This window comes from Kogia breviceps, chromosome X, assembly GCF_026419965.1.
Source record: "Kogia breviceps isolate mKogBre1 chromosome X, mKogBre1 haplotype 1, whole genome shotgun sequence".
Lineage (NCBI taxonomy): Eukaryota > Metazoa > Chordata > Mammalia > Artiodactyla > Physeteridae > Kogia > Kogia breviceps.
Genome location: NC_081330.1, coordinates 106,573,774 through 106,600,740, shown reverse-complemented (window position 1 = coordinate 106,600,740; position 26,967 = coordinate 106,573,774). Strand labels below are relative to the sequence as shown.

At 37.2% G+C, this 26,967-nt stretch overlaps 1 protein-coding gene across 17 annotated transcripts in view; it reads right to left on the bottom strand.

Moving 5' to 3' along the window:
- DMD (dystrophin) overlaps positions 1-26,967 on the bottom strand; it is a 2,551,447-nt gene that overhangs the window by 1,344,825 nt on the left and 1,179,655 nt on the right. For all 17 annotated transcript variants that reach the window (XM_067023689.1, XM_067023685.1, XM_067023692.1 and 14 more), the window contains 4 exons: positions 21,426-21,596; positions 15,042-15,224; positions 6,615-6,749; positions 4,850-4,999 (listed from right to left, as the gene is read on the bottom strand). In XM_067023689.1, the coding sequence (XP_066879790.1) occupies positions 4,850-4,999; positions 6,615-6,749; positions 15,042-15,224; positions 21,426-21,596 (639 nt within the window). The remainder of the gene's footprint in view (positions 1-4,849; positions 5,000-6,614; positions 6,750-15,041; positions 15,225-21,425; positions 21,597-26,967) is intronic.

The following is a 26,967-nucleotide window of genomic DNA, read 5'->3' as shown; positions in this document are numbered from 1 at the left end:
AGTACTAGATATTTCTCTATTACCTAGACAGTCTGGAATTGATCAAAAGTACTCAGATTATACCCTGAGAACTAGGAAAACCCTGTTACTACTCATCCTTTTAACTCAACATCTTATCTTTAAAGTCACATTGGCATACTAAAGACTAGCAGAACAGAATTTGAGAAGGATATTATCTCTAACATGATGTGGTTTTCATCAAAGCTCAAAAGCACCAAATATGCTTTATTTACATTGCCAAATTACTCTCAGGTTATTATTGGCTAGATATTTTATATAAGCATAGCCAAGGCTGATAGTGGTTTCAAGTTTATTTATTGTTACTATAGCATTCTGTTTAATTGACTACTGAAGTAGAAGGAAAAATTCCTTCCAATTTTAAGACCTATGGAATGATAAAAGTCCTTTCGTCAGTCTTCTGAATTTTATTTAAATAATGGAGGTGTGTGCATTTCATTGTTTTTCACATTGGAGTATATGTATATGTTTGTCTATCCCTGCCCTGGTAGCACACACGCACACACACACACATACTGCTTTGAGGGTAGATACTACAGCATACAACCTAGTAAAAATAAAAGCACTTTCCAGGCAGTATTTTATACATTGCTCAGGAGAATCCTATGAAATAGGATCTGTCATCACAGATGAGGAAATGGAAGCTTGAAAATATTTCCCAAGGGTACAGAGCCAATGGGTTGTAGATGGATGTGTTTGTTGTCTTTTAACATTCATGTTGGTGATACTGGAATATTTCTCTCTTTGCCAGCTGGCAGGATGCTAAGCTTTGTCAATAAAGGGTGCTGGAGTGACACTGGGGGAGGTAAAGTTTCCTCTGTTCAGTGTGTTTTTACTTCTTGCTCCCGTGGCTCTGGGTTGGCCTGTGGGATGCCTGGTGGAGTTCGCCTTGTCTGTTCCCCACCCACCCCGCCAAATAAATTTTAGCAGCACCCTCTACAGGTGTCTTCTGGTGCTCCAGTGGCAAGTCCGACCTGGGTGCCAAATCCATGGGCAGCTTCCTGGAGCCCAAGCTGGTATCCCTAAATTCAGTGGCCCCTACTGTAGCTAGCTTCCCAGGGAGTCCAACAGGCAACCTCCTCTAGCTTCCCAGAAAATTCAATAGCAGCCCCCACAGGTTACCTCCCCATGAATTTTGTCATCATCCCACTCCAAGATTCCCTTCACACAAGCTTCAGCCCACTGACCACATACTAGCTCTGGTTTGGGTCAACCCAGCGAACTTCTTGGTCATCTCATGCTCTGGAGACATACTCTTTCCAAACAGGTTTGAATCCCAGCCTTGGGTAGAGCCCCTCACTTTCCAAGTCAGTTCCTTCCCTGGGTACTATCCCTTGGCTCTAGGGAATTCTTTGCTCTCTTCTATTTCCTCTTAAAAATTAATTCCCAGTAATTACTTAATACTTATTTGTATTAAACGTTCCCTGTCCAAGCTACTGTGTAACCTGTTTTCTGTTACCTGTCTGACCCTGATTAATACCAAGGGCTATGCCAACCCAAGATTTTCTGATTCAAATTTCAATGCCTTAAAACTCAGTTTGGATATAGCAAAATAAGCGTTCAATCAAGGTTTGTTGTTGAGTTGAATTATTATCTATTTGGGGGAAATACCAGGTTCCACAACAGAGACCTTTGAAATGTAAAGACGTAAGTAGTTTTTTGTGCTGCTAAAGGTTTGCAAGAGCATTACATAAATGAGGCTGATGCCAAGATCAGGATTAGAGACTGGTCTACTCCTAAGGACAGACTAGACAAACACTGAACATGGTTAATGATTAAAATATGGGCCTCTTCACAGCTTAGCCAAAATCAGTTTTACAGTGTGCCTTTTGACTTTTTTTCTTCTTTTTAGGTTGAACTCTAATTTGTAACCTGACGCTAACATTCAAATACAAATACAAGCACATTCCAATTCTATATCAAAATCCAAATGTAAATGACCTTTGACCTAGTTGCCTCCTGGGAATACCTACTTCTGCCCACTTCCAGTAACAGTGCGATAGTGTCAAGGGCTAAAGGATTGTTTAGAATCGCCAGTCCATAGTCCCTTATATTGATATGGAGAAAGTATGATTAGATTACTAAACAAAGGTAGTGCAGGATTAAGGTTTGTTTGGAGTCTCTGTTAATCAGGACTTCTTTCTTTCCAATGTATAAACATGATTAAACTTCTCCCCCATGTAAATAACAAAAGGTTCCCTGCATACCGTCATAGCTACCATCCCCCCTTAGGACCTTTCTTTGCCTTCACAGCCAAGCTCCTCACAAGGATCGTGCACACTTGCCTTCCCTGTCCTTTTCTCTAGTATCTTCTGTATGGCACTGTCATCAGAGTCTCTCTATCCCCAGGAAAACTCTATCAAAACTACTCTAGGAAAGGTCACAAGTGATATCCTTTTTGCCCAATTCTGTCTTCATCTTACCGGCTTTCTCCACCCATACTTGACAGTTTTTCATGACTCCTCTTTATAAACTGCTACGTGCTAAGCACCCTGGTTTTAACTTGCGTCTCCTCTTACCTCTGATCATTTCTTCTCATCTCCTTTGTAGACCCTGTTTCCTCAGCCGAAAACCTGATATGGGGTATAACTCTGAAATTCTGTCTATGATTCTTCTTCTCTTGGCTTATTTGGGATGATCTCAGGAACTCTGCAGTTTTAATTAGCATGTAGCCTGACAAATTCCTCATCTGTGTAACTAGTCCGAATCACTCTAACTTTAGGGCTGTGTAACTCTCTCTTACTGGATTAGGGAATATCCCCACCTGGGCACTCCGTAAGTACTGTAGCAGATCCTGTTGCTGCACAGCCACATAAGCCCTTAGCCTTGCAACCTCTAAGTTCACTTGAAGCTTTGGTGGCCAGTATGTGCACGCACTGCTAGATTCCCACCTTAAGCTCCCACATTTCTCAGTTTTACTGCTCTAGGCAGCCCAGAAGTACGGGGATTTTATGCACCCAAGGGCAATCCTCAAACACAAAGGGAGGAAAATTGGTGGACAAAAGTTCCAGCTTCCATTAGCCCAGTGGGACAATCCTAAGTGAGCTCTATGACACTGGTGGTCTACCTGATTTCTTTAAAGCTCCCAGTGGGACTGAGCTCAGTAACTCCCAATGGAAACTCACTCATAAAAGCATCCTTTATCAGCCTTCCAACCTTTCATTCTCCACTCTCCCCATGCCCTCACTTGTCCTTCTTGGTATCATCTCCAAAATAAACTATCAGCACCTAAGGTCTTCACTCGGGTTACTTTTGATTAATATCAAACTTAAGCAGACATGTCTGACTGAAAGGGCATAAAAATGACATGTGATCTTTCACCTCCAAACTTGTTTTTTCTTACTTTCTCCAAGTTGTTTCTGAAAAATATCTGATACTCAATCACCTGAGTCAGAAACCCAGATGCTCTTCTGAATTTTGCATTTGCTCTGTATCTATCACCAATGGCCTTGCCTTCAACTGAGCTAGAAGTATCGCTTCTTACTTGGTCTCACTGCCTGCAGTCTCCCTGTCTCTTAGACCCCCCCCAACCCGACTCTCCAGTCTCCACAGAGGTAACGTAATCTGATGGTGGCACCTTCTTCTCCTTCCCCCTTATAAGTTAAATCCTTCAGTGGTTCCCTAAGTGCATGGCTATAGAGCAGGCTTTTTGTGAAGCATAGATCTCCCTTAGCAAACTCACTCATGCTTATTTGTTCAGGCTCACCTTCAGCCAGACCCCCATTTGCATTCTGTGCTTTAGCAAAACCAAATACTTCCAATTTTCTGTAAGTGCTGGTGGCTACCTGCCTGGAATCACCCTCTTACTCTTGCCCATTTGGCTGTCTCCTACTCTAATTTAAAAATGTAGTTTACAACAAATCTTCTCTAGGAAAGCTACCCCAAATACCTTCCATTGCTGACCCACACAGGTCTGTGTCCTTTTCTATGTTCTCTAATACTCTGTCGTAACTTTTAACCCAAACGTTTTGCATCTTATAAGGATATTATTTGTTTTTATGTCCCGGAACACACTAAGAAATTAATAATTTTTTGCTTAACTAATCAATGACTATAAGTAGTGAAGTACAGATACTTTTTCTGACCTCTTACCAAACCTTCAGTGTCTCACATGTTATAGATGCACTTAGCAATCAGATACGAAAGTAAACCTCATTATGAATTTTTTTTTCCTTCTCGACAAATAATTCATTCTTGATTTAGGAGAGTGTATGCAAAATATTGTTTGATTCAGAAAAATATGTTATTTTTTCAATTTTGATTTGAAAAATTCACACCATATATATTAATTTTTAAATATGAAAACCCCCCTGTTATATATAAATACAAACTCATATTATTTGGGAACAATAAACTATATCCAATATCTTGGGTACTAATAAAATCACATGTATTATTAACAGACTATATATGACCATAACAAACATGTGTGTACATGTTTTAAGAGAGAGAGAGAAAAAGAGAGAGAGAGAGAGGTGACGATACCTACATATGTTAGTTAATTTTGCAAATGGAAAAGAACTGTGGTCAGATAAGATCCGATTTTGAACACCAGATTAACTATTTACTCATTTGAAGATTTGAGCAAGTTACTGTACTTGGTCTGTCTCAGGCTTCCTATTAAAACCCATACTTTATAAAGTTTTTGTAAGATAAAATGATATGATACACATATAAATATTTCATGCATGTCTAGAACTTGAAAGTTTCTACAACCTGGAAGCTGAGCTAATATTTAAATTATTCCTAATTTTGACTGAGAGGCACAAAGGTATTTGCTAGTCTTTATACAAATTAGTTTGAAGAGATTTTTTCTCTCTTCTCATCATACCTCTTCATGTAGTTCTCTCCAACGAGAATTAAATGTCTCGAGTTCCTCATTGATCAGTTCATCCATGACTCCGCCATCTGTTAGGGTCTGTGCCAATATGCGAATCTGATTTGGGTTATCCTCTGAATGTTGCATCAAATTTTCAAGTGACTGAAATACATATGTAATAATTACTATTTCACTTCTTTTTCTAAATCCATTGAACTAGCCCAAAATGCTCAGTATCTTCTGATTTACATATAATTAAGTTATAAGCAACTTAAAGCAATATTTAACTGGGATAACAAAACATGAAAGATCATTGTTATTTCAAAACTATGATGCTGCTCCATGTCAATCTTCATGGGCTTGTGGCAGAACTATGGAATGGGGTACATAAAAAAGGATTCACGGCCATCTTCTTCTCTGAGGCTCTCTACTATAAAACCTGGAAGGTAAGACACTCAACTTCCCAACTTCTCTTATAGCTAGTGATGGCCAAGTGACATGATTCTGACAATGTACACAAGTAGAAATTCAAGAGCAGAGTTTCCCTTCTCACATTAAAGAAAAAGTCACAGTACTTTAGAAGGAATCCCTCTGGCCTTCACACATACACGGCTTAGAGGTAAAGGAGCCATCTTTGGGCTGAGAGACAATAAAAACAAGGATGAGGTCCTTCAGTCTGTTCATTTAGTAGGATAAGTGCATGATCACAACCTTTGTTCTGGCCATGATCCTTTTACTCATGTGGTATAACTGCAAGTTTGTTTCATCGTTTTTGGAAGATGCTTCACACTGTTAGTTCACAACGAATGTTTGGTCACTGAACATCTCTGAATAGGACAGGGACATAATTATAGTCTATTTGAGGCCTCTCTCATTGTTCTTTAATACCTCTTCAAGTTTTACAAATCTCTTGCAAAAGTAAGGAAGTTGGATATAATCATGCCCAGGTTTCTGCTGCAATGTCCTAGGATTCCAATTTTATTCAGTCAAAAACATTTCACATTTTCTTCACGTTTTGATTAATTTATGTACCTTAGTTTAGCAGATTTACAAAAGGGCTGCACTACAAGTGACTCTACGCACAATACATAGGCTAAAACTACATAATCATTACATAAAAAGGATTAGCCAAAAGTACAATACAATGCATAGGACATAAATGATTGTCAGAAATTCACATAAATCAAAGCTTATACATACAAACTCCTTTAAATTTTACTTTTTAAAGATCTCCAAAATAAAACTTGAAAATGTACTAAAATTCTCTATTACTAAAATGTATGAACATTTTAAAGATACATTTCCAATATCAAAGCATGCCTATTTAATACCTTGAAACATTCGGTAAGGTATAAATTTATGATTTTAAATAATTAAAAAATATGTTCCAACTCAGTGAAGGTAGCTTTTAAACCAGAAATAATGTTTTATATTATCATCCTGTTTATCTCTACTCCAATGGAGCAAAACGGTGCATTCAAACTGTCTTTGCAGGTCTGTAGTAGATTTAAGCAGGTAACGAAAAATGTCAACATAGAACACAGTGATATAGCAAAAGGCATATGTCCTCTCTAAGAGGTTATTTACATTCTCTTTAAAACCTTAACACTGGAAGGTTCAGAGAGGAATCAAAGGTTTCACCCCAAGCACTGGTGCTGCAGAAGGCATAGCAACTATACTCTCTGCCTGGTTTTCTTTGAATTTATTTTCTATTTGATTCTTGACATCTTTCAATAATGCATATAAATTATCACAATTATATTAATTCACAACTTACATCTAGCACCTCAGAGATTTCCTCAGCTCCACCAGGAATATTTTCAGTGGCCTTAAGTTTAAATTCTACTTCATTTAGCCACTTGTTTGCCTTCTCCAAGTATGACAATAACTCATGCCAACATGCCCAAACTTCCTGTGAAAGAAATGTATATCACAGATGAAATATTTCGATAGAACAGTGAGTGTGCGATTTTGCCATTTCCATTTTTTAAACTTCTAAAAATAAAACACATTTTGTATTTTTCACCTTTTCTTTGTAGATCACTGAAAATGCAACTAGTCATTTTGAGCATCTAATATGTCTATAATTACCAATCATTAAGGAAACATTTTATCACATGAATAAATTCAAGACTCAGTGATTTACTTTTTTAAATAAAAAATAATTCATCAACATTACAGTCTGGGAAATAGAAAAAATAAAAGCATATATAAAACTGCACGTATAAACCTAACATCCCAACACATCAACTATTACCACTTTCTGTAACCTCCTCTAAATTTTATCATATATAAATAGATAGTTAAAAGTAAAGTATGGATTTAACTATACCTCTCTTTTTAATAAACATTATATCCTATATATTTTTTCTATATTATTAGGAAGATATATTTTTTAATAAAAATCTAAGGTTTCATTTAAGTAGCTATAGTTTGGTTTCCTTAGTTTTGTTTGCTATTATATCTTTCTGGTGACCATCACCATGAATATGGATTTTTCCATATTTTAAATTATTTCCTTGTGGTATATTATTAGAAATATGAACTATTTTGAGGATATGATTATTTTTCAATGGCTTTTGATATACCCTGAAAAAACTACTTAATATTCAAAAGTACTCATATATGAAAAAGCAAAATTTTAAGTCTGCTACCAGAAGAATATAGAAGAGACTTTTTTTGATCTTGGGATGAGAACGAATATCTAAAATAAGACATTTTGTAAAAACTGACCGTAAGAAAGAGATAAATAAATTTAATTACATTAGAATTAAAACCTACTCATCAAAGAACACAAGAAAGAAACTGAAAAACAGCCTCAAACTTGAAGAAAACAACTGCAAAACTGGAAATAGATGAATATGAAAGGAACACTGAATCAGTTGAAAGATGAACAAATAACTTAACAGAAAAATGAAACAAAATCCTGAACCAGTATTTGAAAGAAAAAGATACATGTGATAAACATTCACAAATATGTTCAGGCTCATTAGTAACCAGGAGAATGTATGTCAGGATTACAGGGAGATATTTAACACGTTGACTGACAGAAATGAGAAGTCTGACAATTCCAAGTGTGGGAGAAGATATGCATTAATACAAATTTGTATTTATTGCTGGTGGGTGTGTATACTAGAATGATCATTTTGGAAAACAATGTCATTCCCAGTAAGGTGAACATTCACATACCTAACAACCCAGCAACTCCACTTTTCCATACACATCCTCAGAGAAACTGGTTTGGATGGACAACAAAGAGAGTTACAAGAATGTTCATTTCAGTACTTTTTGTAATAACCAAAATAAAAAAAAGAAGGAAACGAACCTTAATGTCCAGTGGCAAGAAAATGTACAAATACACTGTATCATATTTACAGAGAACACAGAAGCAAAAATGAAAACTTCACCAAAGAGAACCATATGGATGAGGCCCAGACACAAAAATGTTGAGCAAAAAGAACTAGCCCCAGAAAACGATATATTACAGGTTACCACTTTCTACAACCCTCAAAACAAGCAAAGTTGAGCAGTATATTGTTTAGGCATCCACATGTGTATGATGATTTTTTTTTTAGCAGAGAAATAAAGACAATTTTCTGGATTAGGGTTATGTCTGCTGGTAAAAAGTAGGAAGATACATTAGAGGATAAGAATATTAAAAAAGTCATTTTCCATTAGCTTGGAGATTGGAAATATTGGGCAAATTTATAGATATAGCAGTGCAATCACTACCACCTGCAACCCCTCCCCCACAACCAAAAATGAAGCATAGGAAGGAAGTTTTATTTTAGGAGAAACTAAAAATTCTATCAGATTCCCCATATTTTCACCTTTGCTCACAGCCCTTGCAAATGATGGAGAACATTCTCTCTCTAACTGATGAAAAGTATCAGTCTAACCTGCCTTGCCAGCCTACCAATTCTTGCTTAGTATTTTATGTAGTTTATTACAGAAAGTGAAATTAAGTATTTTGCTTTAAAAAGTGATAGAAATCTTAAATCTGGGTCATTTCCAGCTCCTGCTGGACTACAGGTTGTCTTCCTTCTGGGTAAAGATCCCAGTGGGAAAATATAAATATCCCATCTAATACCCGAGGGTACTTTAGAGCTTTGAAGATAAGGAGATGCGAATGGTAACTTGTCTTATTAACTTTGGGGCAGATTGAGATAATGAACTACTTTGCTGATTTAACCATCAGGATGGATGGCCTCTTGGATCCTCAATGAATCTGAAGTACACAGCTGGAGAGGCTGAATGTACTGGTATTACAGGTCACCTTTGCAAAATAAAATATAGTCTTGCAGCCTGAATTGGAGCTAAAAGCCACTTAGAATAACTGTTAAGTTTAACAGTTTGGGACTTAAAATTACCTTGAAGTCACCAAAGTCAAAGTGGCTTTGAAGAAAGTACAAATAAAAAAGGAAACTTCCATTCAAAATGGAGCTGATGAGGTAAACCCTCCCCCCAACCTGATCCAGTCATATTAAAATGCTAGATAAAATATTTTTTAAAAAACTTTTAAATTCACAGCTGATTTATGAAACAAGTACAAAAAATCCCCAGGTGGCAGAAATAAAAGGGGAAGTTAAGTGCACTAAAGGTTGGGAACCCAAGCTTAACAAAACACTGGCATATCAGAACATAAAAGCTGGGGTATTCAAAACTAATTTGGGATGGGAAAAGAGGCATTGGTCTCATGCATTCCAGGGAGATGGAAAACCATAAAGATGGGTGTCACCTCTCCTGGAAACAAGAACTATAAAATCCCCATCCACTGGAGTATAAGGAATTAGCAAGAAAGCTGAGGATCCTTTGGATTTTGGTTGGAAAATAAGGATCCACCGGTAAGGAAGTGAAACCTAAGTTTATATCACACATGAGGATAGAACATAACATCTCTCAGACTCTGGTAGGGACAAATAGAAAAGACTCATAAGGACCCTCCAATAGCCTAGCACAGAAGGGATTTCCAGTAAAATATAATTCCTACTACAGATGAGCTCACAAACAAAAAAATTACAAGCGTGTGACAAAATTCACTACCATTAGAGGGAGTCAACAGCTGTAACAAACGGTAGAATCCATACATTGTGATCAGAGATAACAAAACAATTTTTTTTAAATTTTATAATAAATAAGTTGAGCCTGGTGATAAAAGTTGTCAGTAGGATCTACTTTTCTTGAGACTAATAACCAGAATTCATACTTCAGAAATAAGAGGGCTAAGTTCCCTACATTCCATGTTGGTAAAACTTCTGCTAGATGTTTCTACAAGCTCTCATCTAAATACAGATGGCTAATGGGGAGGGCACTGGGGGAACATGAAGAGAGGAGAATTTGAAAAGTTAGGCAATCCTCTTTTCTTACCTTTTTATGAGGGTGTTTAGGGGAAACCCATCTGGTCCCTTGGTCCCTTTTCTTTACAGGATCTAAAAGAGCAGTGCTCTTCAAGTGGGTGGGTATATTCAGAAAGGAATGGTTGACATGCATTCCCTACTGAGATGCTGGTATGGCCAAAGAGGAATCAAGGACAACTATTTCACGTTTCTCATTCCTAAGAGTTACGTAATATGGGATCTGCCAGTGCCCACAGGCTGATTTGAGATATAGTGGGTAAGACAAAAAGGTTTAATTTTCAACGTGGTATAAGGCTATTGGCAAGAGTCAGCCTGAAATTCTTGTTGAATACTCCAAGGTTATCATGTATGCTTAGGAAATCTTTTCTAGGGTTCAAAGTCCATGTGAACAAGGCCAACTGGGCTCTCCATCAGACCACAACAAACCTATAGAGAACAAGCCAGATCAGTAGTGATAACCTATAGAGTCTGACGATAATAGACTCATCATCACAGATGTGTGTGGATGTTAACAAAAAAGTTAATAGCAACTGCAGCCAGCCAAAGAAAGAACATCAGATGAAGAGTATTTTTCCTTCCTTATCCTCCCATATACTAAAATTAGAAGATTACTATCCAGAAACTGAGAGAAGAGGACTGTAAGATCTTTTTTTCTCACTCCCACATCTGTATAAATTACTGAACCCACAAGATTAAGCTGGTGGAAGATTTTAATAAAGTATGAGATCAAAATTTATATGAGAGTTTTAGGGCTTCCCTGGTGGCACAGTGGTTAAGAATCCGTCTGCCAATGCAGGAGAGACGGGGTTGAGCCCTGGTCCGGGAAGATCCCACATGCCGCGGAGCAATGAAGCCCGCGCACTACAACTACTGAGCCTGCGCTCTAGAGCCTGCGAGACACAACTACTGAGCCTGCATGCCTAGAGCCCGTGCTCCACAACAAGAGAAGCCACCGTGATGAGAAACCCATGCACTGCAACGAAGAGTAGCCTCCGCTCGCTGCAACTAAAGAAAGCCCGGGCTTCCCTCGTGGCGCAGTGGTTGAGAATCCGCCTGCCGATGCAGGGGACACGGGTTCGTGCCCGGGTCCGGGAAGATCCCACATGCCACGGAGCGGCTGGGCCCGTGAGCCACGGCCACCGAGCCTGTGCATCCGGAGCCTGTGGTCCGCAATGGGAGAGGCCACAACAGTGAGAGGCCCGCATACCACACACACACACAAAAAGCCCGAGTGCAGCAATGAAAACCAAATGCAGCCAAAAAGAGAAAAACAAATACCTTATGCAGCCAAAAATAAAATTAAAAAAATAAAAACAAAAAAATTATATGAGACTTTTAATAACTAAAAGTAAATGAAAACTTAGAGGATCAGACTGAAATACTGATTAAAAAGCCAACTATAGGCAGAAAATGGAGTTTAACCTGGTTGGTTTTAGTTACTGGAAAACCAAAACTGTTTCACGCTTATTACTCATTAAGTTGAGATTTCTCAACCAACTATATTACATAACTTTAAATTCTTTAAAGGAAAAAACAGAATTACACAAAAACAGAAGATTATGCAAAAGAGACAGATTTGCAAAACAACTAAGTAAAACATTGAGAAATGGAAAATACAGCCTTTGAAAAAATACGAACACACACACATATAGATAGATGTGAATGCAGAGATGAATGTATTTATATATCAAAAAATAAATTATGCACCAGGCAGGTGAAGAGAAAACTTGAGAAAGGAAGACAGATTTTAGAAAATTACCCAGAATCCAAAAGATAGAGATAGAAATATAGAAAATATTAAAGAGAAGCCAAGAATCTGAATACAGGATGGGGAGATTCTTCATAGATCAAATAAAGGTTCCCCTAGGAAGGAATGGAGAGATTAGGAGAAAGAAAACCTCCAAAAAAGTTTTTTGGAGACCACCAAAGAAAGAAAGAATCTTTCTGTTCTTATTAATATACCAGGTGACAAAGTACAAATGAAAGCAAATTACACATAGATAAATAGACTGAAACTGCAAAGCATCGAAGACAAAGAGAAAATGGAAATGTACCTGAGAAAATTATAAAGAAACGATAATTTGGCAGCAGACTTCTTGACAGCAAGACATTTCAGAAGCAAATAGAATAACATTTTTCAGTGTTGTAAAAAAATAACTCCCCTAGCATAATTATATGCTCAGCTAGGCCATTCCTCAACACTGAGAGCAAAAAAAAAAAGGCATTTTCAGTCATACAAAGTCTGAGAGCACTTGCTATTCACACTCAATGAAAGAGCAGAAGCAAAAGAAGGGTACAGAAAAGCAAAAATCATCACAGAAATTGGTAAAATAGTGATGGCAAATCTAAATAAATATTAATAATAATAATTTCAACAACACAGTGGCAATAGCACTGACTGATTTAGGGGGATAAGAAATAGGGTGCAACAACAATATGGAAGATGGGAAATAAATTCAGAGTTAAATGACTATAGTGGTTCTGCTATATCATTGTTAGGTGTGTAGAAATATTTATTATTGGTGGACTTTGTGGATTAAGGTATGAAAGATAATATTGTAATTAAGGGTTCCATTAAAATAAATAGCATATGTATCCCAAACCAATGGAGAAGGAATAAAGAGAGACTAAATAACTTGATAACTTTAACACAAAAAGAAAGTTTAGAAGTGTCATTACAGATGAGAAATGGAAGGATAATTCATAAAAAAAATCTTAAAAATTTTGTTATTAATACAAAAATTAATTTTGGAAAACATACTCCAAAATAGATTTCTGGAGGAGTAGCATATTTCTTTTAACATCTTTATTAGAGTATAACTGCTTTAGAGTGTTGTGTTAGTTTCTGCTGTATAACAAAGTAAATCAGCTATATGTATACATATATCCCTCTGGCGTCTCCCTCCCACCCTCCCAATCCCATCCCTCTAGGTGGTCACAATGCATCAAGCTGATTTCCCTGTGCTACGCAGCTGCTTCCCACTAGGTATCTATTTTACATTTGGTAGTGTATATATGTCCATGCCACTCTCTCACTTCGTCCCAGCTTACCCTTCCCCCTCCCCGTGTCCTCAAGTCCATTCTCTACGTCTGAGTCTGTATTCCTGTCCTGCCCGTAGGTTCTTCAGAACCATTTTTTTTTTTTAGATTCCAAATATATGTGTTAGCATACAGTATTTGCTTTTCTCTTTCTGACTTACTTCACTGTATGACAGACTCTAGGTCCATCCACCTCACTACAAATAACTCAGTTTCCTTTCTTTTATGGCTGAGTAATATTCCATTGTATATATGTGCCACATCTTCTTTATCCATTCATCTGTCGATGGACCCTTAGCTTGCTTCCACGTCCTGGCTATTGTAAATAGAGCTGCAATCAATACATGAACAAACAACCCAATCCAAAAATGGGCAGAAGACCTAAATAGACATTTCTCCAGAGTAGCGTATTTTTAAGTGAACAACATGAAAAATAGAAAGCAAAGAACAGTGATGATGTAAAGAAATTAGGAACCTAAGAAAACAATATTTAAATGTTTTATTTGAATATGATCAGAAAGCACTTCCCTAGATATAAAAAGTCCTTATCTCATATAACATGATATTGAATCAGTTGTGACTTCCTTGAAACTTTCAGTGTCATCTCTTCCCATTCTTTGTTTTATTTTCTGTAGTACTGATATAGCACCGATCAAAGAGATTTTCCTTAATATTCTCAGCAACCATGATAGTTCCTTGGATACAGAAGGCACTAGGCAAGTGTGTGAGGAGTGAATTGGATAAAAAATGAACAGGGACTGATAAAGAACGAACTGGAATTGATAATGGAGAAACTTGGAGTTGTGATATTGGAAATCTTGGGTACAGGGTGAAGGATACAGTTTTAATATTTTTTAAAGGTCTCCTCTATTGGTCTGAGTTGTATCTGCCTCTAAACATCAAACACTCAATATAAAAAGCTCCCTAAACAATCATGTTCTTCAACAATAATGGGATACCTGAATTCTTTATCAACTATATTCACAAAGATGACTCAGTTTATGCAGGAGAAGTTGGCTGAATTTAAAGCCCATTTGGTGTGCAGTATCTGGCGGCTTCAGCATTTGGTAATAAGTAAAGTTTTGGTGTCCTTGACATGATACCTACTGCTAATAAACAGTATTTTCACATGGAGAATCACAGTTTGCTTTTGATACAATTACACAGTAATCACTTGGGGTATCTGAATTCTTTATCAAGTATATTCAGAGGATCATAACCTAAGGAGTAAAGTATATGTGAAAGATAGGCAGGACTTATAATAATAAATTAATATAATGTAAAATGTCCAAAAAAAGGCTAGTTAGACAATATGTCTTATAAAGAACTCTATAGGGCACTACAATTGTTAAAGAGAATTATAATAAAATACACTTTCTCCCCAGAATACCTTCCTGCTAATTATACGACTTTATGGACATTCAAATATATGAAAAAAGAGAGACCAGTTTCTATAAATCTTGAGAAAACTTACTCATGGGATTTTGTGACCTAATAATAATAACAACAACAACAGACTGGGAGTGGCTCACATTTACTGAGTGCTAGGCTAAGTACTTTATATAGAATAGCTTATTTAATTTTCTCACTCTATGAAATCAGTATTATTTGTATGTCCATTTTATAGATAGGTAACAGGTTTATACAAGTTAAGCAAATGGCCCACAGGTGCAAACCTGTAACTGCCTGAGTGAAGAATTTGAGCCTAAGTAGTCTTAAACCAGAGTTTGTGTTCTTAATCACTATGCTTCACATACAACCATAAGTTGTCATATAGTAATTGATAAAGATCAAGAAAAGCAACTGACTTCCAAAGTCTTGCATTTCCCATTCAGCCTGGTGCAGAGCCACTGGTAGTTGGTGGTCAGAGTGTCAAGTTCCTTTTTTAAGGCCTCTTGTGCTGCAGGTGGAGCTTGAGCTATGACACTGTTTACAGACTCAGTGAGGAGTTTCACTTTTGCTTCTTTTTGCTGGGCCTCTTCTTTAGCTCTCTGAAAAATAAACAATGCTCTCTTAACAGCAAGGCAATGACTTTACTTTCAAAATGCATTCCTATATATCATATTCTTTCTTCCTTGCAACATCTCTGTTAGAATGAGATTAATAAAAATAAATCCAATACTGACTGCAATCACTTCCATAAATTTGAGTTTAGTGACGGGACTTCCCTTGTGGTACAGTGGTTAAGAATCCACCTGCCAATGCAGGGGACACGGGTTCGAGCCCTGGTCTGGGAAGATCCCACATGCCGTGGAGCAACTAAGCCCGTGCGCCACAACTACTGAGCCTGCGCCCCACAACTACTGAGGCTGTGCACCACAACTACTGAAGCCCGTGTGCCTAGAGCCCATGCTCTGCAACAAAAGAAGCCACCGCAATGAGAAGCCCGCACACCACAACAAAGAGTAGCCTCCACTACCCCTCCCTCACTGCAACTAGAGAAAGCCCGTGTGCAGCAATGAGGACCCAACACACCCCCAAAATAAATAAATAAATAAAATTAAAAAGAAATTTGAGTTCAGTGACAATTGGAAACTTGCAGGAAAAAATTTATAATCAGAATGTAACAGATCTTTAATCAGAATAGTTTGAAAAGTAGTCTGTATGTGGATGTGTATTTGTGGAGAATACACACACACACATATATACACACACACACATACGTGAAATAAGCAAGAAACAAATATTTCAATGCTAACTAGGTTCAAAAATCTCTCATAGCCTAGAATTGAAATCACTTATAAATTACTCAGATGGATGAATAATATTGAAATCAGTACAAATATCATTATTTAAATCAAAGAAAAACACAGAAATAAGTCTTCTTAATGCTATATTTGGAACATATTTTGATAGAAGAAAGCTGTGCTCAGTAACTGAAAATGCATAAGAGAAAGAGAAGAGAAATTCCTGACATGAGGGGCTGGCCTAGTACAGCTATGCCTTGGTATTCTTGTGTTGAAGATAAACTGTTTCACAAAACATCAGTATCAGACATGCTACTTTGTTACCACTGCAGACAGAAAATTCCACTCCATAATCATGTAAGAATATAGACAAAAACATAAACAATGTCCAAACCAGAAAATATCAGATACTTCCCTATCCTGTTAATGAGTCACTGCTGCTTCTTTATCAATTATTACGTATCTTCAGCCTCTCTCTAGTCTTCTCTCCTTCCAGGAAAAATGTATTAAGATACCCAATCACAGAGTTACTCCTACTTGGTGACAACATGAAATCCAGAGCAAAGCCCTTAAACCCTCCCTTAAATCATCTAACGCAAACCCAAATCCTACAACAGGTTTGAATACTCTCTTACTCGTATAACCCACGGTTGCCTATGGTGTGTATTCTCCCTCATTACCAAAAGTAATAAACTCAACTTGTTCAACTACAGGAGTGTTGCTATTCGTCTGTGGGTTACTATGAAGGCCGAACTTGAGACGAGCTTTCCAGCATAAGTAGTTTATGCACGATGTGAAGGAAACAGTGGTAGGGAGATGGAGAATGGAAAGAGAATGGAGATTAGAAGGGTATACTTATTAACCCAGCACTTGCTGTTGGTGACTGGAGTTTAATCCTGCCAGGAAGCTCTGGGAAACACAGGTCTCAGGTTTATCCCACTCAGGGGTGAAGGCACTGGGGTATTTATACACCACCTCCCATCACTGGTTGAACCCTGTTGGGGGAATGTTAATTTCCTAGTATGTGAAGCCATACTCAGGTGGAAAAAAGTGGGATTTGGTGGCCTCAGAAAGCTGTCAGGTAAAGAAATGCAGATTCTGGCAGATGGAAGTTGTGCCTATATGCAGTATAGTAGTGAGAGTAAGGGGATATGGACAGTAAATGGACAAAGTCAGCTATAGAATGCCTTTCTAGTTTTCAACACAATCACTCTACGCCTTTGGATTTAGTCCCATAATGCCTTAAAAAGTATAAAATACGATGGCAAATGCAAGTTGTTTTGACTATTAAATGATTACCTTCACTGATTTTAATTGATTGAAATTTTATTTCAAAAATCTAAATAAATCTGTGTTTTGGCACACTGAGCATGGGATTTGTCTCTATGCAAACCATATTTTGGCCATTGTAATTTTAGCATTAAAAACAACTTTGACAAACATTAGTCACTTAGTATGTGCTACTGTGTGCTATGACAGACACGTCGTATGTACTACCTCATTGGATCTTTAACGAAACCTTGTGAAATGAGTTTTTGTTTTCTCTATATTACACATCTGAGAACCGAGGTTCAGAGAGTTTAACTAAATCATCCTGGGAGTTACATCTTTTCTTTCACATAGCTTCTGTTAAGTCCATCTCAAATCCTCTGTGAGACGAAGAAGGAACATGATGTAGGGGTTCCAGTGAATGAAATTGCATTTTATGCAAATTACAAACAACCCATGAAACAATCAAAAATGCAGAATGAGAAACATTTCCCCCTGATATTTAGGCTTTCATAAATTCTTTTTTAAAATCAGGCTTAGGGGCTTCCCTGGTGGCGGAGTGGTTGAGAGTCCGCCTGCCGATGCAGGGGACACGGGTTCGTGCGCCGGTCCGGGAGGATCCCACGTGCCGCGGAGCGGCTGGGCCCGTGAGCCACGGCCGCTGAGCCTGCGCGTCCGGAGCCTGCGCTCCGCAACGGGAGAGGCCACAACAGTGAGAGGCCCGCGTACCGCAAAAACAAAAACAAACAAACAAACAAATCAGGCTTAGAAATTGGGAAACGTTCAGAGAAGAATGGTGAGAGAAAAAGAGATCATGACCAATTTCTCTACTGCAGGGAAAGGTAGAAAACTAAATGACTGGTATAGTTTAGACATAATCCTCGTCAGAAGTGGTGGCTTTTTTTTCCATATATTTCTAGGAAGCTAACCATCATAAGCTCAGACACTTTTCATTGCCAATACCTCGAACCAGTGGTTGTCAAAATGTGGTTCCTTGGAACCACCTTGGAACTTATTCCTTGGCATGACCTGGAAACTTTTTAGAAATGAAAAATCTCAGGCTCCACCTCAGACTTACTGAATCAGAAATCCTAGGGTTGGGCCCAGAACTCTGGTGTTTTAACAGTCTTCCAGGTGATTCTGACCCTCCCTCCATTGGCATTGCTCTAGCCTGCCCCCCACAGAACGAGAATATCAAATACATGTATGTAATTCCTAGTAAACACTAGGACTAGAGTTACCATATTGTAAAAAATTTAAAAAGAAAGAAAGAAAACCGTCAAAAACTGAAATTCCAGAGTTTTTTTTTTAAAGGGTTTAATATAAATTTCAGCATAGAGTCACTTCAGACCTTCAAAAGAATCTTGGAATCAGATGTTGCTAATGAAACACTCCCCTTGGCTCTTTTACGTTAATAGAAAAGTTTTGTTTACAGAGAAAAAAGAAGTCAAAAACAGCATTATCATTTTCAAGTAAAACACAGGAGAGAAAAGTAAAGAAACAGAAAGTCTACTTTTTATCTGACTAAATCAAGGAGAAATGCCAAAGTAGGTCTATCAGTCTCTTCTGACAGTGAATAAAAATTTGCTCTCAACAGGAGCACAGGGGGAAGCCTGGACAAGGTACTACCACTACCCTCTAGGTAGGGAAACAGACTGAAAGATTACCTTGACTGGCAGACAGAAAACACAAGAAATGCCAACTCCCTTTGCTGCTGTGGACACAGGCTGCCTGAGCTTTTCCTCTTTTCAATATTACCCCCATATGCACCAGTTTTGTAGCTAAATCTGTTATTTAAACATGCAAATCAGTGTGAACTGATTGGCTGGGCCACTCATTTCAGGGATTGTGCATAACTTTTTTAAAAAAATTGAGAGTCTACTCTCCAGTACTGGAAAAGGAAAAGGGATCTAACTGAGTGGTTAGCCAGATAAGCAAAGTGTTCAAGGAATGAGGGGAGAGGGCCAGATCCAAACAAAAGAACCAGGAAACACAGAACAGCTGAACATAAGCTGACTGCTGATTATCTCCTTACGAATCTGAAGCAGTGGCTATGCAGCATTAGAAGAAATGGTGAGAAAAGCCATGAGGGAATTGAGACGTGAGGGGAAAGGCAAGTGGGGTGGCACATGCTTCACAGAACGGAATGGAATGGCATATCATAGCTTAGAACAGCTTAGAATGGGATAGGGATAGAGGGAAATATATTCTTGATTCTACCACAGATAAAGCCGGTGACTATGAGTAAATTATTTGACCTATCTGGGAATTTCCGTCTTCTGATCCGCACAGAGAAGTGTAGACTAGTTTCCTTCCAAAGTACCCTCCAGCTCTCACACTCTATAATGATACAATTTCCTTAATGGGGACCTCCCCACAGTCAAACTTAAAATCACTATAGTCCTTCCAATGGCTTTCCCATTTCACTAAGAATGAAAACCCCTCCATATCCTACAAAGCTCCTGTGTTAGTAGATATCTACTCAGCCCCTCCAAATCATCTCAGGTCATTTATCCTGTTTTACTCTCTTCAGGCAGGTGGGCCTCTTTCTCTTCCCAATTAGCCTTAGGGTCTTTGCAGGAGCTCTTCCCTCTGAATGGAATGTGCCCCATAAAACATTTTTAAGGTTGGCTTTTTCTTATGATTCATATCTCAGATTAAATATAATTCCTTACAAATCAACCCTTTCTAAAACGGCATCTCACCACCTCCAACTCCCACATGAACTCTAGTTATTATTTATTTCACAATCCTGGTTTATTTTTTTGGAAATCATCATGATCTCAAATGAATTTTTAAATTTATCCATTCATTGCCTACCCCCCACCCCAACTAGAATGCAAATTCCAAGAAGTCAGGTAGCTTTTATGTATTGCACACTATTGTATTCTGTGTCTAGAAGGGTGTTTGGCACTTAGTAAGTATACAATATTTCTTGATAAATGCATGATGTATGGTATTGTTAGATTACAATGATTCTGTAGTTTTTAATACTCAAACACACTATTACTGTTTATCCAAATACAGTCTTCCTTATATGTTTTAATTTTACTTTCTATATGTGACTAAAGCCATATGATACCTTTGATATTTAAGCATCTGAGTTTTCATGTGAGCACATTCTACTATTAATTGCAATATTCATTGAATAATCATATAAAATATATAATAAAGTACATATAATTAATTTCTTACAACAATAATATTAATGGTAATAATAATTAACTAGTTTGGGGCATCTATTTTGTGTATTACATTAGGGCTTTTATGTTTCACCCTTCAAATAATTCTGAAAATCAGGTATTTTGATATCCAGTTCACAAATGAGGGAATGAAAGCTCACTGGGTTTATGCAACTTGCCCAAGTTTACACAGTTGGCAAGGGGCCAAAGCAGGTTTTAAACCCAAGTGTCTGGCTCCAAAATGATTTTGCTGCATCATGAGGCCTCAAACCAAACAAATACGTATTAATATTTCACCTAGGCAAATGTGGTTAAATAATGTGTTATTGCTAGTACATGAAGATAATAATTATCACTATAGCTGCAAATCATTGAGTGCTCACTCTGAGCTAGGCAATTTACTTACATTTAAGTTTCAATCCTCAGTTGATACTTTCAAGTTATAAAATGAGATGATTTACAGATGAAAAAATAGAGGATTACACTGACTACTGAGTTGTCCGGGGCCATCCCAAAACGCAGTTGTGTAGATTCAATTACCAAGCTTCACCTCTCAGTCCTTGCTACATACCAGTTTCCTTGGTCCTAAATCAATGTTATATTTTTTATCCTATCGTTTCAAGAGAAGTTCATGTAAGCACAGTCCTTTTATCCATATTAAAGACCATCAGCTAAAATATTTAGTACTCCCAAATTCTAAGAAACCCTTTAAACCACCAAATTAACACAGCCTGTTGACATTTCCAACTGTCATTTCAATAACACTTTGACATATTTCCAGTTTGAATTTGCATCAGCTAGAAACACTTAATGTGAGTAGCTGATTCCAACCTCTTAATAGTACATAATTTCAAGGGGAAAATGCTCCAAACTGTGATTGTCAGTATTTATGTTGTGACCACAATGCATAGACTTAATAAATAAAAAGTTTAAACATTCTACACAATGTATATCAAACTTGAAGCAAAATCAATCAAAAAGCAACGTCTACTATTAAACCAAGAAAAGAGCCGACTGTGCAGAATCACAATTTGTTTTATTTGGTTTCTTTTACCTTCATCTCTTCAACTGCTGTCTGTAATTCATCTGGGGTTTTATATTCAAAATCTCTCTCTAGGTATTCTTCTTCAGCTTGTGTCATCCATTCATGCATCTCTGATAAATCTTTCTGAAGGCTTACAGTTTTATCCAAACCTCCCTTTAAGGCCTCCTTTCTGGCATACACCTTCCATAAAACAAACCAAGAAGTAAAGCATGAATACTGAAAGTCACAAAACATTACCATTATATTTTTACTGAGGAATCTGTAAATAATAGAAAGCTTAGAAAAGATGAAGCAAGAAGTAAAAACCTTACATGAATGAGAACAGTAACTCATAGCAATTGGATACACTTAATTTCACATAAGTGTCAAAATGAGATACAGGCATTTACTTGGCATAATGAACAGATTCTGCTAAGACCATAATTTAGCTGTTGTGTATGGTAATGCATTTCTGCAAATGGAGAATAAAGAAAATCATTGTTTCAGTTGGAAAAGTAAATTTATTGGCACACAATAGAAGTAGAAATTCTTTGTGGTCTTTGATGCTGTTTTACAAGTTCAAATATCCTAGGAACTTAACAATCATATACCTACGGAAAACTCTCATAAAAAAGAAAGAAAAAATAGAAAATGGATAAAAGACATAGCCATGTAATTCACAAAATTAAAATGAGGCCATACATATGTGAAAAGATGCTCAGTATCATTTATAGTTAAATAACAGCAAATTAAATTAAATTAGTATGTTTTCAAATATGAGACTGGAGAAAACTAGCAAAAATGCCCAGTTTGAGCAGGGATGTGGGAAAAGAAAAGTTTTTATACCCGTTGAGGGAAATATCTGACATAGTACAACCTTTTAGACAGTAAATTGGCAAAATGCATTAAATTTCTTAATGTTCATAAATCTGAGTCTACTCTTCCACTTTAAAGAATGAATCATACAAAACAAAGTATACAAAGTTGTATGTAGAGTATTCAATTCAGCTTTGGAGACAGCAATGTATTGGAAACAAACCCCAATGTCCTTTTATGGAGAGCTAGTTAAATAAATAGTGGGATACACATGTACACACACAGAATAGGACACCACATAGCACCAATACATCTATACTGAAGTGCAAGTTATCCAGTATTTAATTTTAAATTAAAAAAACAAGTTGAAAAAGAGCATGTGTGACAGGAGACTTGTGCCTTGTAAAGCCTCATACATTTCTGAAATACTAACTTTATAACAGAATTTATTACTTATTAACCAGAAAGATAGCAAAACTTAAAACACCTAACAGAAAATCGGGCATGTTAATAGCTTGTTATAAAGTACCGTGCTGTAACACACTGAGGGAAAAATCTCAATTCAGTATTAGAATGATTATATATAGTGCTTCTCTTTTACCTTACAAAATAACTCTAGGGAGTTCCCTGGTGGTGCAGTGGCTAGGAATCTGCCTGCCAATGCAGGGGACACAGGTTCGAGCCCTGGTCTGGGAAGATCCCACATGCTGCGGAGCAACTAAGCCTGTGCGCCACAACTACTAAGCTTGCGCTCTAGAGCCCGTGAGCCACAACTACTGAGCCCATGTGCCACAACTACTGAAGCCCACATGCCTAGAGCCAGTGCTCTGCAACAAGAGAAGCCACCGCAATAAGAAGCCTGCACACCACAACGAAGAGTAGCCCCCACTTCCTGCAACTAGAGAAAGCCCGCACGCAGCAACGAAGACCCAACACAGCCAAAAATAGATAAATTAATTAATTTTTAAAAATAACTCTAATCAAATGATGTTATTCTTCTCTCTGGGATTAAGTAGAGTTATATCTTTTAAATAACAGAGTTGTAATTGTAAAGTCTTAATATATAAAGCATAATTTTAGTATGATGAAGTTTTCATGGTACTTTACCAAATACTAAATATGTACAGAATCATCATATTAATTTTCCTTACACTTTACAACCACCCTAAGCCTAATGTAGTTAAATTAAAACTAATTTCTTTACTCTCCTAGGAGAATGTAGTGCTTCATCTGTTGAAATGTAAATGTATGTTTCATGCTGACACAGCTAGAAGCATGTATCTAACAATTACACTAGTTAAGGTATAAAGATTATTTTGCATAGTCAATGAGCCTATAATAAGCCCAAGTAAACAAGCTGTTAAATTTCTACTTAGATACTCTGCTATAATCTTTTGAGGTAGTTGGTAAAGTGAATATTAGAGTGACTAACGGAACTTAGGCAAAGACTTGTAGTAAAAAAAATATTGCATGCTATAAAACTAAACCAGATGAAAAGGATCAGGAGTGATTATTTTAAAAGGAAAGAAAGAAAAGAAAAGGAATTCATTTTGAGGTGACAGCATGAGTGCATTGGAAAGAACACCAGCTTTGGAATCTGGATACCTGTACTCAGTCATTAACAAGCTAAGTGAACCTGGAAACATCACTTCATTTCTCTTTATCTCTGCTTCTTAACTAACCTAACAACTGGACCAGAAGATTTCCAAGGTCTTTTCCAAATTTAACATTCCACAGCTCTACAACTGATCAGAGACAGATGAATTTTTTTTGTGGTTTCGTATTTTAGAAGGATTTCTGTGAAAACACTGAGGTTAAAATCACAATTTCTCCCTCACCTTTATCACATTAGTGATGTCAATCTTCTAGCCTTAAATTTACCAATCCACCGCCAGCTTCAGCAGATTATATTGTATCAACCTCTTGATAAAATAGAAAGTTCTTCATGTTTCCTGTTCTAGAATTTGTAAATCTAACATTCAGCACTGCCCCTCCCCATGCCACTTCCTTTTCCCCCCACTTTTATTAAGATACAATTGACATAAAACACTGTTTAAAGTATACATATATATTGTGAAATGATTCCCGCAATAGGATTAGTCAATGCCTTCATCATTACACATAATTACCATTTTTCTTTTTATTGTGAAAACATTAAAGATCTACTACCCCACCAACTGTCAAGTATAGAATATAGAACTGTCAGCTGTAGTTACCATACTGTAAATCAGATCCCAAGAACTTCCTCATCATAAACCAGAAATTTGTACCACTTGACCAGAATCTCTCCATTTCCCCCACTCTGCAAGCCCTGGCAGTCCCCATTCTACTCTTTTGAGTTTGGCTTTTTTAGATTCCATATATAACTGAGATCATACAGTATTTGTTTTTCTCTGACTTATTTGACCTAGTATAATACCCTCAAGTTTAATCCAGGTTGTTGCAAATTGCAGGCTTTCCTTCTTTCTCACAGCTGAATAATACTCGTGTGTGTGTATGCCACATCTTCTGCATCTGTTTATCCCTGACCAAAGCTTCGGTTGTCTCCTTATCTTGGCTATTGTGAATAATGTTGCAATGAATTTGGGATTGCAGATATCTCTTTGAGATCCTGATTTCATTTCCTTTGTAAATATACCCAGAAGTGGGATTGCTGGATCATAAGGCAGCTCTATTTTTAATTATCTGAGGAATCTCCATACAGGTTCCACAGTGGTTGTATTGTCTGTGTGCTGGAGGCTGCGGGGTGTGATGCTTAAGGTTGAAATTATAAAGAAGTTACTGTTAGTGACGATGTCTAGGTTATGAAGCTGGGAGTAAGTGGCTGAGGCAGGGAGGAAGACAAAAATCACTGGAGCGGTTATCAAGGAACTGAGGGCTCAGGAACTGGAAGAACCATCTAAGAAGGTACTGAAATCACCAAGAATTATGACAGGAGTGACAGTGAGTCAGCGGTTAAAAATCTCAAGGAATGAGGCAGAGCGACCCAGGAGTCTGTGGATGACTGCACCCAAAAGATGTATTGACTTGGAAAGACAATGATCTGCAGGGTGCCAGAATGACATCCACCTGGTTTCTAAATCCAGTGGTTCTTGATAACTATCTAGTATAAATTTATAGCCACTAATAATTAAAATATATAATCATACATTATTTATTTAGAAATTATAAATGCTTTATAATTTTATATATGTAGGTTTATGTCTATTTCATATCCATTTATTTTATTTAACAAGGGGTTATTCTGTGCTAGATACTGATCTATATACCTTACAAACACAAATTCATTTAATTATTATTTTAAAATTCTTATAAAGCAGGCAGTAATATCATCACATTGTAAAGACTGGGAAACTGAAGCACAGAGAGATTAAACAACTTTTCCAGGATCACACAGGTAGTTTATGGTGGAGGCAAGATCTAAACCCAGGCAATGTGGTTCCAGAGCTCTTGCTCTGACACATTGTTTGCCTCTCCATCCACAAGAAAGTCTTCTCCATCCATCAGAGTTTTTATTTTATCCAATTTGGCCAAATATTTTGGGGAAGTGGGTCTGACAAATCTTTTCATTGTGAGATAGGAGTTATCTTACATAGATGTTATCTTTATTTTTGTGTACATAGTTTATGCGCTCAATTTAAGTACCCCATTGAATTCCAGATGCATTTTGACTGTCTACTTGTCCAAAATAAACATGACCAAAATAGAAGTACTGATCATTCTATTAAGCTAGTCAATTTGGTTCCTCCCTTAGCTCACAGTCTTTCCTTCTTTAAAGGCACAGCAGCCAACACTGTTGCTCAAAACAGAAAACTGAATATGCTTTCATCCCTCCCTCCCCATCACCCTGGACTTTCTGCAAGCATTCTCCTTCAGCAAGCACTGCCATTTCTAATGGGGTCTGATAAAACATAAAATCAAGAAACGAAATGTATACTTAGGATAAGAATAATGATCAAGGGTGGATGTGAGTGTGAAAGCCCTGATGAAAAACGTAACAAAGGAAGAACTTGCCTAATTGGTTAGAAGAAACAAGAAAAATAAGTGACCACATTGAGTGAGATAAGCTTGCTGAAGATGGCCAGGGAGGATAGAGTTTCTATAAAGTTTGACTCACACAAGCACTTTGGTCCAGTTTGCCTAGAATAACACAGCCCCCCTCTTCATGTTAATTACTGTATAATGGGAAAATACACATAAAAACAATAAACAGTAATGAGACAGAGCAACAAGAGTTCAAACAAGCTCTATCTCTACGGAAGAACTTGGAAAATTATTGGGAGAGGTTTGGACAGTTAACCAAACACGATGTCGTAAGAGGATTATACGTTTCAAATTTCTTCATGTCTCTCAGTCTCCACTAACAACCCCGCTCTTCTTTGCCACTATTATTTCCTACCTGGATAACTGGGATTCCTACATGCTTCCACTTGTGCCCCTTTGGTCTATTCTTCGTATAACAGGATTATATAGCAAACTTTTAAACAACCACTTTGCACGATGTCACTTCTATACCTAAAGGTCTAATAGCTTCCCATCGTACCTGACATGAATAGTAAATCCTCACTGTGACTTAAAAGAAAATTAATGACTCTTATTTCCCGCCCATTTTCTCATAAAAAATTTTTTCCTGTTGTCCTGTCCCTTGCGCTAAATAAACTGGTGTTGTCCCTTCTATTCATCCATTAAATGCATTCAACAAACAAATACCTTTCATACCGGCCTTCCAGGAGAACATCAATGATATAATCTATTC